At 36.9% G+C, this 14,049-nt stretch overlaps 1 protein-coding gene across 1 annotated transcript in view; it reads right to left on the reverse strand.

Annotated features, from left to right (window-relative positions):
- Positions 1–14,049, reverse strand: part of Rsbn1l (round spermatid basic protein 1 like) — a 49,576-nt gene that overhangs the window by 30,894 nt on the left and 4,633 nt on the right. Inside the window, exon 2 of the mRNA XM_042684721.1 lies at positions 3,187–3,303. Within this exon, the coding sequence (XP_042540655.1) occupies positions 3,187–3,303 (117 nt within the window). The remainder of the gene's footprint in view (positions 1–3,186; positions 3,304–14,049) is intronic.

The raw sequence follows: 14,049 nt of genomic DNA on the forward strand, positions 1-14,049 counted from the left end.
AACCACAGTTCCACTCCTAGCTTTATGCTGGTTAATTTTAGATATGAGCTGGCTTCAAACCGCAATCCTCAGATCTCAGCCTCCTTGAGTAACTAGGATTATAGGCTTGAGCCACTTGCACCTGGCTATTCTGACATCTTAACCATATGAACTACATAAAATAACCAGAACACTTAACTTATGCTCAGAAAGCATAGTTGATGCACTTTAATATAAAAAAATGAGACACACTAAATAAGCTTATATTTCAAATTTGATTTGTTCCCTTAAACTAAGCTGTTTTGAAAAGCAAATGATCAAGCCCGGTGCCTATGGCTCACACCTATAATCCTAGCTCCTCACGGAGGCTGAGATCTGAGGATTGCGGTTCAAAGCCAGCCTGGGCAAGAAAAGTCCATGAGACTTTTCCAATTAATCATCAGAAAACTGGAAGGAGTGTTGTGGCTTAAGTGATAGAGCACTAACCTTGAGCTGAATAACTGAAGGACAGCGCCCAGGCCCAGAGTTCAAGTCTCCCCAGCCCCCCAAAAAAGCAAATGATCCCAGTTTCTATCAGTTCCCGTGGTAGAGACTGAGTTTAAAGAAAGGGAGAGAGGGGAAGAGGTAGGAAGAAACGAAGGGAGGGAAGGGTAAGCAAGCTTTTCTCATGCACATAACTTATATATACCTTTCTAATCGCACAACCCAACACAAACATAATGAAAACAATGAGATTAATGTGAAATAGAGTTAGCATCTATTTAATATTTTCAAATATTTTTATCAAACACAGCCTGCTTGTATATGTTGCAGCTTGCAACATTAGTATTATAAGGAGCAAATAAAAGCTGGAGGCATAAGGAAAAAGGAGTCTAACAATAATAATAAGGCATTGCCCCAAACAAATTCTGCCATTCCAAAACACCAACAGAGGATGCTGTTCCCTGACCATAAACTCACTATGGAAGTTGCCACACATGCTAAGCAAATTGCTGATTATAACGTACTTTTTCAGTGCTTATAATGGAACAATCACTGTTTCTTAATAGAACCATGTTTTTATTCACTTAATCATCTACATACTATATTGTTAGGAGGAAGAATAGCTTTGGTTTGGTTATGATTAAATCACAAAAGGTAATCTTTCAAACACGTTTATAAGACTCTCATCTGTAGGCCAGATACCATACATTTTTCCTTGACAATAATCTTCACAATACTGTAAAGCACTACAACTTATTACTTACCTCCACTGTACAATAAATATATTTCTATATCATTCACATCATTCTTATTAAAAGTATGCTAAAAATCTACTATTCCACCAAGGACATCTGATCCTTTATAAAGTATTCCTGGGACAGAGATTCTTTTTCAAGTTATAGAAACTTCTATTACTGCACATTCAAATGAGTAAGAAAATGCTTGACTTAATCAGCAAAAATGAGTATCTGACTAAACCAAGAGGATACAATTAAGTAAACATTTCAAGCATTAATCATTAGCTGCTATATAATACCACTAGTGTGGTTAGATTCCATTCCTGCCTAAAAGGCTTACAATCTAAATAGACAGCACAAATAGAACACTTGAGCAAAAGAACCAGAATAAAAGGAAATCAATATTAAGGCCCAATATATTTCTTCAAGGTTGAAAGAATATTACAGAAAATAAAATTCTGACATGTAGAAAGAGAGCATTATATATAAAGTCCCTCTAAAGAATATTTGGAAGGGATGGGAATGTGGCTTAGTGGTAGAGTGCCTGCCTAGCACGCATGAAGCCCTAGGTTTGATTCCTCAGTACCACATAAACAGAAAAAGCCAGAAGTGGTGCTGTGCCTCAAGTGGTAGAGTGCTAGTTTTGAGCAAAAGAAGCTCAGGGACAATGCTCAAGCCCTCAGTTCAAGCTCTAGGATTGGCAAAATAAACAGATTTGGAAACATACAAACAATGAAATTAAAACAGAGAACCTAATACTATACTTACCTTACACTATAAAAACTAACCATTTAGTCTGTTGTTTAAGCAATGCTAAAGGACCTTTTATGTAGATAAATGCTTCCCAACACATAAATTCAATATTAAATTCATCAGAACATCAAATGTGTTCTGGTCAGCAACTGTCAACTTGATAAAATGGCCAATGACTTTCCCAGCTATCTAACAAATGAATAATTCTTTTTCCCTTGCTAAGTGAATTTAAAACCTTCCTTATTTTATTCTAGCACAAATTCTCTCTGGTAAACATTCAGACTTATTGATATGATTTGTATTATACATACTACTCTACTATAGACTCTCCAATTTCTTTTTTTTTATTTTTATTGTGAAAATACTGTGCAGAGGGGTTACAAGTACATGGGCAAGATAATGAGTACATTTCTTATTATGCATTGTAGCCTCCTCCTTTGTTTCCCCTTCCCATCCCTTCCCATCCTCCCCCCCACCAGACTCTCCAATTTCTTTTCCTGATTCCATGTGTAGACAGTAACTGAATATAATTTTAACAATAAGAAAAAAGGAAAAAAGAATATTTTCAGGCATGCAAAAAACACAGTTTTAGCAGAGTTAGCTCAAAGTAAAATGTTTCCTTGAGCTCACGCCTGTAATCCTAGCTACTCAGGAGGCTGAGATCTGAGGATAGCGGTTCAAAGCCAGCCCAGGCAGGAAAGACTATGAGACTCCTATCTCCAATAAACCACTAGTTAACTGGAAGTGGCGCTGTAGCTCAAGTGGTAGAGTGCTCGCCTTGAGCTGAAGAGCTGAGGGAAAGCGCCCAGGCCCAGAGTTCATGCCCCATGACTGACAAAAAAAAAAGTTTCCTTGAAATCCTAGACTATGATATGGTAGTTACAATGAAGTACTTGTAAGATCACTTCTTTCACCATCATTATCATGCTAAATCATGACTTTAGCCCTTTATTTTGAGTTACCAAAATAGGGATAAATACTAATAATTCAAAAGCAGAAATAGTTTAGCGAAGTTTAACCTGTGGAATTCTTTAATGATTCAATAAGTATACTAAAGACATGTTATCATGGAAAATGTTACCATCCTGATCAAAATTCCTCAATTTTGAATTTGCTTTTAGTTTCTTCACCATTAATATTTATTCTCAGCCAAAAGTACCAAAGATCATTTAATCATTTAGCTAATATGTACACCAAACACTGTAATATAGAAAATCACTGCATATCAACTTACTTTTTAGCAAAATTTTTACTTCTCCATTCTCTTTCTTTATCTCAGTCATTACTTTATGTTTCTTTCTCTCTCTTTCTTTTTCTTTGTCTCTCTCTTTAATTTTTTCCTTGACTTTATCTGAAACACAAAATGAAGGAAACAAAGTTATTAAACTCACAAAATGGTGACATAGTGCCTGACTTCAAATGTTAATTAATGATTACAAAGACATAATGGAAGCACACAAAAACTATAAAATATTCTATAAAACTGAAGAAATTTTACAGATGAGTACTGCAGAATCACTTTATAACCTCTCCTTACTTCCTTTCTGTAAATATTATCCCAATCCAGTTCTTAATCACTTAATGATTAGATTAGCTATCAACTAGCAACATTGGACAAAACAAGAATACTATATGCAAATTTAAATTTCCTAATAGCCCCATTTAAAATGTAAAAAGAATAGTACAAATGTATGCTAACTCAAAAATAATCCTAGAACACATCAGGAAAGTAAATAAAATGAAATGTACAGAGAAATATGTAAAATTAATTTTAATAATGTATTTAAGATAATATAGCCAAAGCATCATTTCAACATGGGATATTTAAACAATTGAGATATTCTTTTTTTCATAAAATTATTGTAACCATTTTATAGGGTATATTTTACTTTTTAAATATCTAAATTTTACCAGCTCCACCTTAGTTGTTCAATAGTCATATAAGATTGATGCCTACAACTCTGAATATCATAGTTATAAACTACTAATAGCTAAATTCTCAAAAACTAAATCCATGTGATTTAATAAAAATATTCTGGGCTGGGGAGGTGGCTCAGTGGTAGAGTGCTTGCCTTGCATGCATGAGGCCCTGGGCTCAATTCCCCAGCACCACATAAGCAAAAAGAAAAAAGCCGGAAGTGGCGCTGTGGCTCAAGTGGTAGAGCGCTAGCCTTGAGCTGAAGAGCTGAGGGACAGCGCCCAGGCCCAGAGTTCAGGCCCCACGACCGGACCCAAAAAAAAAAAAATATTCTGAGCTTTATTCATTAATAGCTTTAAAAATACAACTTTTTAAAATGATAGTTCTTTATTATACCAATTAAATGTGTTTTTGTAGTAGTAACAGCACTATAAAATAAGCAAATGACAGGACAATAGCAAGCTAAACCAAGGACTCATTCACTGGACAAATAAGAAATGCCACATATTAGGGGTAAGGACAGTGAGCAAAATAAGCTAGCTGGGGTCCTTGTGTGTATGAAAATAACAAATTCTAGAATAAATTCAGGCATTTTCACATTTTCCCTTAGAGACATTAATAGTTGCTTTTTCTTATTTTTTAAATGACACATGTAAATTTATATATTTACAAAGTCCAATGATGTTTTAATACATGGATATGTTTTGTATTGTTCAAAACAAGATAAGCATATCTACCCTACTCAAAATACTTCTACCTTCCAACCTACCTTTCGTTCTTCCTAGAATATTTTGCTTCTTATCCTGGCATTGTCCTTTGTAAAAATTCAACCTTACCTGCCTCCATTAAATTTCCTGTACTTATGGTACATGGCATATTATATATAGTATGTATACATATATATACCATATATCATATACATCATACCAGATGTCACATAGATGCATAATATGGTATATGATATCATATACGGTATAATATAAAGTAGGAAGCCTACATACATGCTCAAAAAACCAATGTCCAAGTTTAACTTTTGCAAAAGTTAATAACTCACAAGTTTTTAGCACTTTCAAGTTTTTAGCACTTTCAGTCATAAAATGGTGCTCATATGAAGATTAAACAGCAAAGTACAAATCTGCCTCTAACATAATAAAATGTGTTCCTATTTATAAAACTCACTCCTGCCAGAGATACGACGAAGTAAACAGGACTCAAGAAACAAGGACCTCTACTTAATTTGTCATATCATTTCTAAATGACTCCATGCTGGTGACCTTATATATGGTGTGTGTGTGTGTGTGTGTGTGTGTGTGTGAGAGACCTTATATATGGGGTGTGTGTGGGTGTGTGTGCGCACGCACGCACACAAGAGGAGGGCACGGAATCAAAGGGAAATGGGGAAAAAATCAACAGAGAGGCCCATCAGCTGCACTGGACATCATGAAGAAAATGAACTAAGCATCTCAAGGACAGTGATGGAAGGGAGGGAATGAGAGGGAAGAAGGGAACAGCTGACACTAAGCAAAAAGAAAAAAATGTATATATCACCTGAAGAAATAGTTGTTTTAAAAAATCCTTTTTGGTTTTTTTTGGGTTTTTTTTTTTGTTGGTTGTGGGGCTTGAACTCTGGGCCTGAGCGCTGTCCCTCAGCTCTTCAGCTCAAGGCGCGCGCTCTACCACTTGAGCTACAGCGCCACTGAAGAAATAGTTGTATTGTCAACGCTTATAGAATTCACAAACTTTATAAACCATGATAATGACAATTTGCTTGTGAAGGTTAAATGTGTTTTTGACTTTAACTATCACTATCCCACAATACTGTGAAATTTGTGAAGTCTATGTAATCACTTAATCTCAATAAAAAATTATTAAAAAAAAAAACTCACCCCTGCCAAGTGCTGGAGATTCACAACCTAGCTATCAGATAGCTGACACTAAGAATCTCACTCAGTTCAAAGCAGAAAGATCATGAGTTTGAGGACAACCTAGGAACACAGTGAGACAGACTGTCGGTGGCTGGGGGGGGGGGGGGGGGGGGGGGGGGGGGGGGTTGGAGGAGGGGAGGGGAGCAAGAAAAGCCAGACACTGGAGGCACATGCCTGTAGTCCTAGCTATTCAGAGGCTGAGATCTGAGTTTCATGGTTCAAAGCCAGCCCAAGCAAGAAAGTCCATGAGACTCTTATCTCCGATAAAATACTCAGAAAAGACCAGAAGTAGTACTAAAACTCAAGTGGTAGAGTGAAGGTTGAGCCAAAGCAGTTCAGGAACAGTACCCAGGCCCTGAGTTCAAGCCCCAGGACTGGCACCAAAACACACACACACACACACAGGCACAGAGAAAGAAAGACACACACACACACCACACACACACACACACACACGGGTACTACACACACAAAAACACACACCTACAAATGAAAATAATCTTAGTTTTTCCCTGTATTCAAATTACCAAAGTGCTTTTCTACTTCACTTATATTACATCAAGGTTATGTCACTGTTAATGAAGAAGAGAACAAAAGTAACATAGGAAATAAGACAACAGGAGCTCCAGTGGCGCAATCGGTTAGCGCGTGGTACTTATAAGGAAATAAGACAACAGTATATTGAATATGCATAAATATATATATATGTAATTAGGCTGAATAGCATAAGAAAATGATAAAACCCAATACCATATTTTGGATTCATTAAACCTCATATTTCGATATCAAGATCTTTTTTAAAGTTCATGTAAATCCAATGGATAATAAAATATAAAAAAAATTACTTGGACATGATAAATTAAGCAGGATTCTAAACATTCACACAGTGAGACCATAGTAGGCTATTCTTAGGATAGGATCACAAGGGCTCAACAGCTGTGTACATATGATCATATAAAATGATGCTTATCAAAATGAACTCCAAGAAATGGAAACAAGAAGTTTATTTTAATTTTTTGTGTGTTCTTTTTCTGTTTTTCTCTTTTGTTGCTGTTTTGTATTTCTATATCTTTTGTCTCAAATATAAGTTTATCTGATTTGGGAAGGTAAGGGAAAGCATAGAAATGGTGGCAAAAAGGGTAAACTAATGCAGCAGCACTAGACACTATGTTGAAAATGAAGTACAGGAGTGGGAGGGAAAAAACTGGGAGACAGCAAAGGAAGAGGTGACACTGTTAAAAAAAGAAGTGTACTCATTACCTAACTTATATAACTGCAAGCCCTTGGTACATCACCTTTACAATAAAAAAATTGGGGGTGAGTTGGGCACAGTACAAGTGTTGGAATTCAAGGCCTCATTCTTGAGAGGCCAAATGTTCTATCACTCGAGCCATAAACCTCAGCCCCACAATACATTCTTGCAGTAAACATTAAAGCTTCATACTACCATAGTTTTCTGTGTCCACGATACATGTCGTAAGTCACGGCAGCATAGTCAAGTCCATGTAATCATTTGGCCTAAGTGACAACATTCACATCTCCTTTGTTCTCCATCCCACATCCAGCCAAGAATAATGTATTGCTAGAAACAGATCAAAGAACAAGCAGGAAACAGAAGAAAAAGAAATATACAGAATTACATGGGAAGCAGAAGGGAAAATGGACACATAAAATGACAGAAACAGAAAAAAGGAGCTGACAGATACAGTACAAAAAAACCCAGAAAGGATGAATTTCATCAACAGTGAATGAAGAAGGAAATGATTTATCACATCCTCTCCTCAACAGTCTTTCAGCAAAGTAAAGAAGTGCTCTTCAATTAGTCTTCCTGCACCATAACATCAACTTCTTAAAATTTCTCCCTGTGTTTCAGTGAAATGGTATTGTTCTACCTCGATTACTCCCTCATTCTGCCATCCAAACCTACACATTCACTACTTTCTTGGGCATGGGTATCTCTGCTATATACTTCCTGGGATTTAAACTATACATGCAAAATACAAGTCATCTCCCATTCCAATCTCTCTACCAAATTCCACACTTTCACCTCCGTAAGATACTAAACCAAAAATTACTGTCTTTCTAATATAAAAGAAGTTCTGCTTCTTTCCAATTCCCTATTTATGTTAGTGACACAACTCTCTCCAATATCCCAATACAAAAATTTTCAGTAACTCCAATACCCCCAAGCTTTACTTTTCCCTAATAAACAATTTGGCCAGAACGTATTTTCTCTTTTTCTGTTGAAATAGCCCCATTCTTCTTTCCTTTTCAATAGTTACACCACAGTAGATACTCAGTACTACAGATACACAGTAGATATATATTTTAAAAGTATAGTTTAATTGTAAAAGTATAGTTTATTGTGTCATTTTCTTCTGCTTCAAACAAATCAATAAACAACCCCAACTCACCTCTGATTACTTAAAAAAAGAAAATGCCTACATTATGCAATCCAAAAAATCTTTATAGTCAGGACTAAACTCCTTTTTCTAATCTGTTCTTCAATTTCTAATCTATGTAACTGACTCATTACTCAAATACAATACTTCAATGTTATTACTGACTAAAGGCATTCTAGATGAATTTAGTTACCTACCAACTCAACCTACCAAGATCATACATATTCTGCAAGATCTACCTGAAATTCAGCTTTTCCATTAAGTACTCCTTGATCCCTACCAACTAGAAAGGATATCCTATTCCTCCTCCTTTCTTGATTTAAACTGGTTTGTGTGAAGCTACTCTATATGCACTGTTGTGTAAGCTCCTTTGCAAATATCATATATCTTATCTCATTTTTGTTACCTTCTGGAGAACCTGGAATAATATTTTCCATGTAACTGGTGCTTAATATGAAGTTCCTGGGGGGGAAAAGGGGGACATCAGAAGAACAAGGTTGAAAAGGAAAAAAAAATTACTAGTGATAAGCATCAAAGACAAAAAAGCAATAGACATCATAAGAAACAGAGTGATGGGGGCTGGGAAGTTTGCTCAGTGGTAGAATGTTTGCCTCGCATCCATGAAGCCCTGGGTTCAACTCCTTAACACCACATAAGCAGAAAAAAGCCAGAAGTGGCACTGTGCTCAAGTGGTAGGGTGCTAGCCTTGAGCTAAAGAGCTGAGGAATAGCACCTGGGCCCAGAGTTCCACACCCCCCCCCCCCCCCCCCCCCCCCCCCGCCATGACCGACCATAAAAAGAAAAAAAGAAAAAGAAACAGAGGGAGCACCTAGCTTCCTGTAATCCTGGCTTCTCAGGAGCTGATATCTGAGCGATGCAGTTTGAAGCCAGCCAAGGCAAACAAATCCATAATATTCTTTTCAGAACCAGCAAAAAGAAGTGGAAGTGTGGCTCAAATGGTCAAGCACCAGCCTTAAGCAGGAAAAGTAAGGCCCTGAATTCAAGCCTTAATAGTGACACCAAAATAAAGAGAAAAGAAAAGTGAGCAACAATAAGGAGTTTCCTTACATTTCAGCTAATTATCTCTCCAATTCAAGAAATAGTTTTCCTATTTATGTTCCCCCTTGGTATCTCCAGGATAAAACAATGAACAAACTAGAGACATGTATGACAAACATGTATGATATAAAAAAACATACACAAAAGTATTAGAGTGGGCCGGGCGCTGGTGGCTCACGCCTGTAATCCTAGCTACTCAGGAGGCTGAGATCTGAGGATCGCGGTTCAAAGCCAGCCCGGGCAGGAAAGACCGTGAGACTCCTATCTCCAATAAACCACTAGAAAACTGGAAGTGGCGCTGTAGCTCAAGTGGTGTAGAGCGCTCGTCTTGAGCTGAAGAGCTGAGGGACAGCGCCGAGGCCCAGAGTTCAAGGCCCATGACCGACCAAAAAAAAAAAAAAAGTATTGGAGTGGAACAGCTCCAGAAATTTCCATGAAATTAATTTTATCATAGGAAAATACTTAAAGAGACTTCATCTACTCCCTCATTTTATACAAAAACAAACAAACAAGCAAAACAAAACAGGCACAGTGAATTTCAATGATATTCTTGTGAAAAGAGACTAAGGTTGAAAAACTATGACATCTACAGGGTTTCCTAGTTTCTAGCTAAAAGCTCTTAGACCACATTTGAGGAATTAAAAAAAAACAATAAATACAGTAAGAATTCTTTGGACCATAATGATTTTGTTTATAATAACTTATACCCTTGGTTCATAGAAGTATTAATTCCAGCTTTGCCAGTAGTTGACCAACAGACACAAAACAAGTTCAAGTTCTTATGTACCATCTTCACCAGAAGATATATTTATATAGTACAAAAAGCAATAATGTAGAAATGGTTCCTAGAAACTTATAAGAAAAATCCTTCCTTCCCAATAAGACTTAACAAGATTGAGGCACATAAGACAGTTTTTAAAACTTGACTCCTGCTCTAGAGATGTTTGCTCAGAAATTGCTGAGTGAATGGTCCATATAAACCTAACTGAAAAATTGATATATGATAACCCTAAGATTTGAAAGACTTATGCAGATATAGTCATAAACACTTGTGCATTGGTAAACTGAGTGGAGCTTCTTATAAAATAAGAGGCTAAGCCAGGCGCTGTTGGCTCATGCCTGTAATCCTAGCTACGCTGAGATCTGAGGATCAGAGTTTGAAGCCAGCCCAGGTAGAAAAGTCCGTGAAACTCTTATCTCTAATAAACTACTCAGAAAAAGCCAGAAGTGGCACTGTGGCTCAAGTGGTAGAGTACAAGGCTTGAGCACAAAATGGCTTGGGGACTGGGCACATACCCTGAGTTCAAGCCTAGGACCAACCAAAAAAAAAAAAAAAATCAGAAGCTATATTGATCTCTAAAGACCTCTTTCCTATTAATTCTTTGATTCTGTGATTCTGTTCTTTATAAAGGGTAACTTTTTAGTACAATAACTTATACAGTAACATTTATCTTTTGTACAGCAAAGCAAAAAATTTGCATAAAAATAGTCTGAGGACATTCAAACTGTATGGTACCTATACTTTATTAGACAAGAATAAATAAGCAGGTTGCTTTATCCAACACTTTACAGATCAAACAAAACAAACAAAAAAGTAAAATACAAAATTTTGAAAACAAGGAAGCTTGAGATAGCTAAGATTAGTGAATCCTAACTACACTATAATATAATGAAAATAGTTCAAACTTTACAGTTTTATATACTCAAGTTCAAATTCCAGCTTTGCTTTGTCTGATCAACAGACACAAAACAAGTTATTTAACTATGCTATGCCTTAGTATTCTCATTTATAAAAGATAACAGAAGTTATCTTTTTATTTTTTTATGAGGATTCAAATCATATGCATTTTTCCCAATGCTGTTTCTCAACACTTCACTAATTATAGGCACTTGACAAAGTTATTATTATTAAAAAAAACTCCAATTCCATAATACACAATTTTTAAATTATGCTTTGTAATATAAAAAGTTTTATAATTTCTTTACCTTAGTATCTTTTTATTAAATTATAATACACTTATAGAGATGTAATATACATGCAAAACTTATGAACTAGTACAAATTAGATCACAAGTGTAACCATCAAAAAACAAATGATTCAGATTTTTCTCTTCTGGTCACCAGGAGTGGCTATTATCCTGACTTTCTAACATCACAAATCAGTCGTACCCGCTTCTGTATCACGTAGAAAAAAATCATGCAATATGAACTCATTTCTGTTTAGCTTCTTCTACCTAACCCTTTGTGAGTTTAATCTGTGTTGCAGACTGTAATTTCAGATTGATCATTCTTGTTCCTGCATAAAAGACCATCACAGAAAACTCCCATGTGTGGGTACATTCAGTTACTAGGCAATTGAGAGGTCTCTAAGGTTTGGCAGTTGAAATAGTGCTGCTGTAATTTCTGGTAAGCCTTGGGTTCAAGCAGTGACTGAAAGAAGATCTAGCAATTAAAAAACAAAAAAAAGTAACTATGATGAAGTGAAGAGGGCTGGGAATGATAGCAAATCTTAAGATCTCAACATTAAAGGAGATGAAGGCAGGAAGAATGCAGTCTAAGACCGACCTGGGCAAAAGCATGAGACCCTATCAGAGGAAAAAAAGCACTGTAGTCATGGTGCAAGTGATTATTCAGAGCTCAGAAAATCCCAAAGAGAAAAAGGAAGAAAGTGAAACGTGATTAAACAGGCAAACAGTAAACATTTATGAATTGAACAGCAGACCTAGCTTACTTTACTCATCAAGCATCTAAAATCATTTATCTCTACCTCTACCAACTCCCTTGATGTAGAAAGAATTCTCTTTTCAAAACTCCTATACTGAAACCTTAACAATGTTCAAAATGAGTATATTTGGAGATGGGACTTTTAGGAAGTTAGATGAAATGAGGTCACAGTAGTTGAGATTCTAATCTTACAAGACTCACGTCCTTAGAAGAAAAAGAAAATAGTTCTCTATGTAACTTGACGATAGGGACCAAAGGCAGGGGTGGCATTGACAAAGCAGCATTGTACTCATAACCTGACTTGTAGAATTGTAAACCTCTTATACACTACTTAATAACAATTAAAAAAGCAAAAATAAAAAAAGAAAGAAAGAAAATGTTAGTTAGAAAAGTTAGTGAGAGGGGGCTAGGAAGGTGGCTCAGTGGTAGAGTGCTTGCCTCACATGCATGAGGCCCTGGGCTCCATTCCTCAGTACCACATAAACAGAAAAAGCTGGAAGTGGAGCTGTGGCTCAAGTGGTAGAATGCCAGCCTTGATTGAATGTGTGTGTGTGTGTGCGTGTGTGTGTATGCGTATATACATGTGTACATATGTATACTATATAAAACAGATATCAGATATTGATTTTTTAAAATAAAACACTGCCATACAGGAATGAAAACACAAGAGATCACACAAAATATTTTTCTTAAAGCTGAATTTTTAAAATTCAGTGAAAGGATTGAAATCTCTCTCTTTTTTTAATATATGAGACTTTTCTCAACATCCTATTGGAAGCTAAACCTTTAAAAAAAAAAAAAAAAAAGCCTTCAGGCCAGGCGCCAGTTGCTCATGCCTGTAATCCTAGCTACTCAGGAGGCTGAGATCTGAGGATCACGGTTCAAAGCCAGCCCAGGCAGGAAAGACCGTGAGACTCCTATCTGCAATAAACCACTAGAAAACTGGAAGTGGCGCTGCAGCTCAAGTGGAAGAGTGCTCGCCTTGAGCTGAAAGACAGTGCCCAAACCTAGAGTTCAAGCCCCATGACCGACAAAAAAACAAAACAAAAATAACAACAACAAAACCACCTTCAAGTTTTTAAGGGAAAATGAATTCCAATACAGAAACCTCTCAGTGGCAAAACTGTCAAGTGTGAGGGTCAAAATAAAATCCAAACATGTAGTTCTTATACACTCCTTCACAGTACTGCTGATACAGAGAAAGAGACAGAAAGAGAGAATAAACAAAAAGGAGGGCATGAAAACTAGAAAAAAAGGAATGCAGCAAAATTGGAAACCATCTTCAGAGTGCCAATCAGCTAAGCAAAGTCCCAAGGTGATATTTACATACCAGGCCTTAAGCGGAAACAATGCAGAAGGAAGCAGGAAGGACAGCTACTGATGACATGTCTACAGGAACAAACGGAACTGATAAGTTTGACAGATTTGCCACTGTGGAAAATTGTACTGACGATCATTTCAATACATGTTTGGTTGGGGCTTTTTTGTTTTGTTTTGAGACAGATCTACTAAGTAGCTCAGACTGGTCCTATCTTTGGTCTCAGCTCCTTCCACATGCTGAGTCTATGGGCATGCATGTGCAAACACACCCAAGATCACATTTTTCAATTCAAAAATATAATCAGTGTTAAAGGAAAATAAATTGCTTTAGCAGCTTACCTGTATAAACACAAAACTTAGTTATTTACTAGTTTTAGAAATCTAGCCAGAAGCCGGGCACCGGTGGCTCACACCTGGAATCAGGAGGCTGAGATCTGAGGATCGTGGTTCAAAGCCAGCCCAGACAGGCAAGTCTGTGAGACTCTTATCTCCAATAAACCACCAGAAAACCAGAAGTGGAGGTGTGGCTCAAGCGGTAGAGCGCTTGCCTTGAGCTGAAGAGATGAGGGACAGCACCCTGGCCCACAGTGGAAGGAAGGAAGGAAGGAAGGAAGGAAGGAAGGAAGGAAGGAAGGAAGGAAGGAAGGAAGGAAGGAAGGAAGGAAGGAAGGAAGGAAGGAAGGAAGGAAGGAAGGAAGGAAGGAAGGAAGGAAGGAAGGAAGGAAGGAAGGAAGGAAGGAAGGAAGGAA

This window comes from Dipodomys spectabilis, unplaced genomic scaffold (assembly GCF_019054845.1).
Source record: "Dipodomys spectabilis isolate Male_0828 unplaced genomic scaffold, ASM1905484v1 ptg000089l, whole genome shotgun sequence".
In the NCBI taxonomy this organism is placed as follows: Eukaryota; Metazoa; Chordata; class Mammalia; order Rodentia; family Heteromyidae; genus Dipodomys; species Dipodomys spectabilis.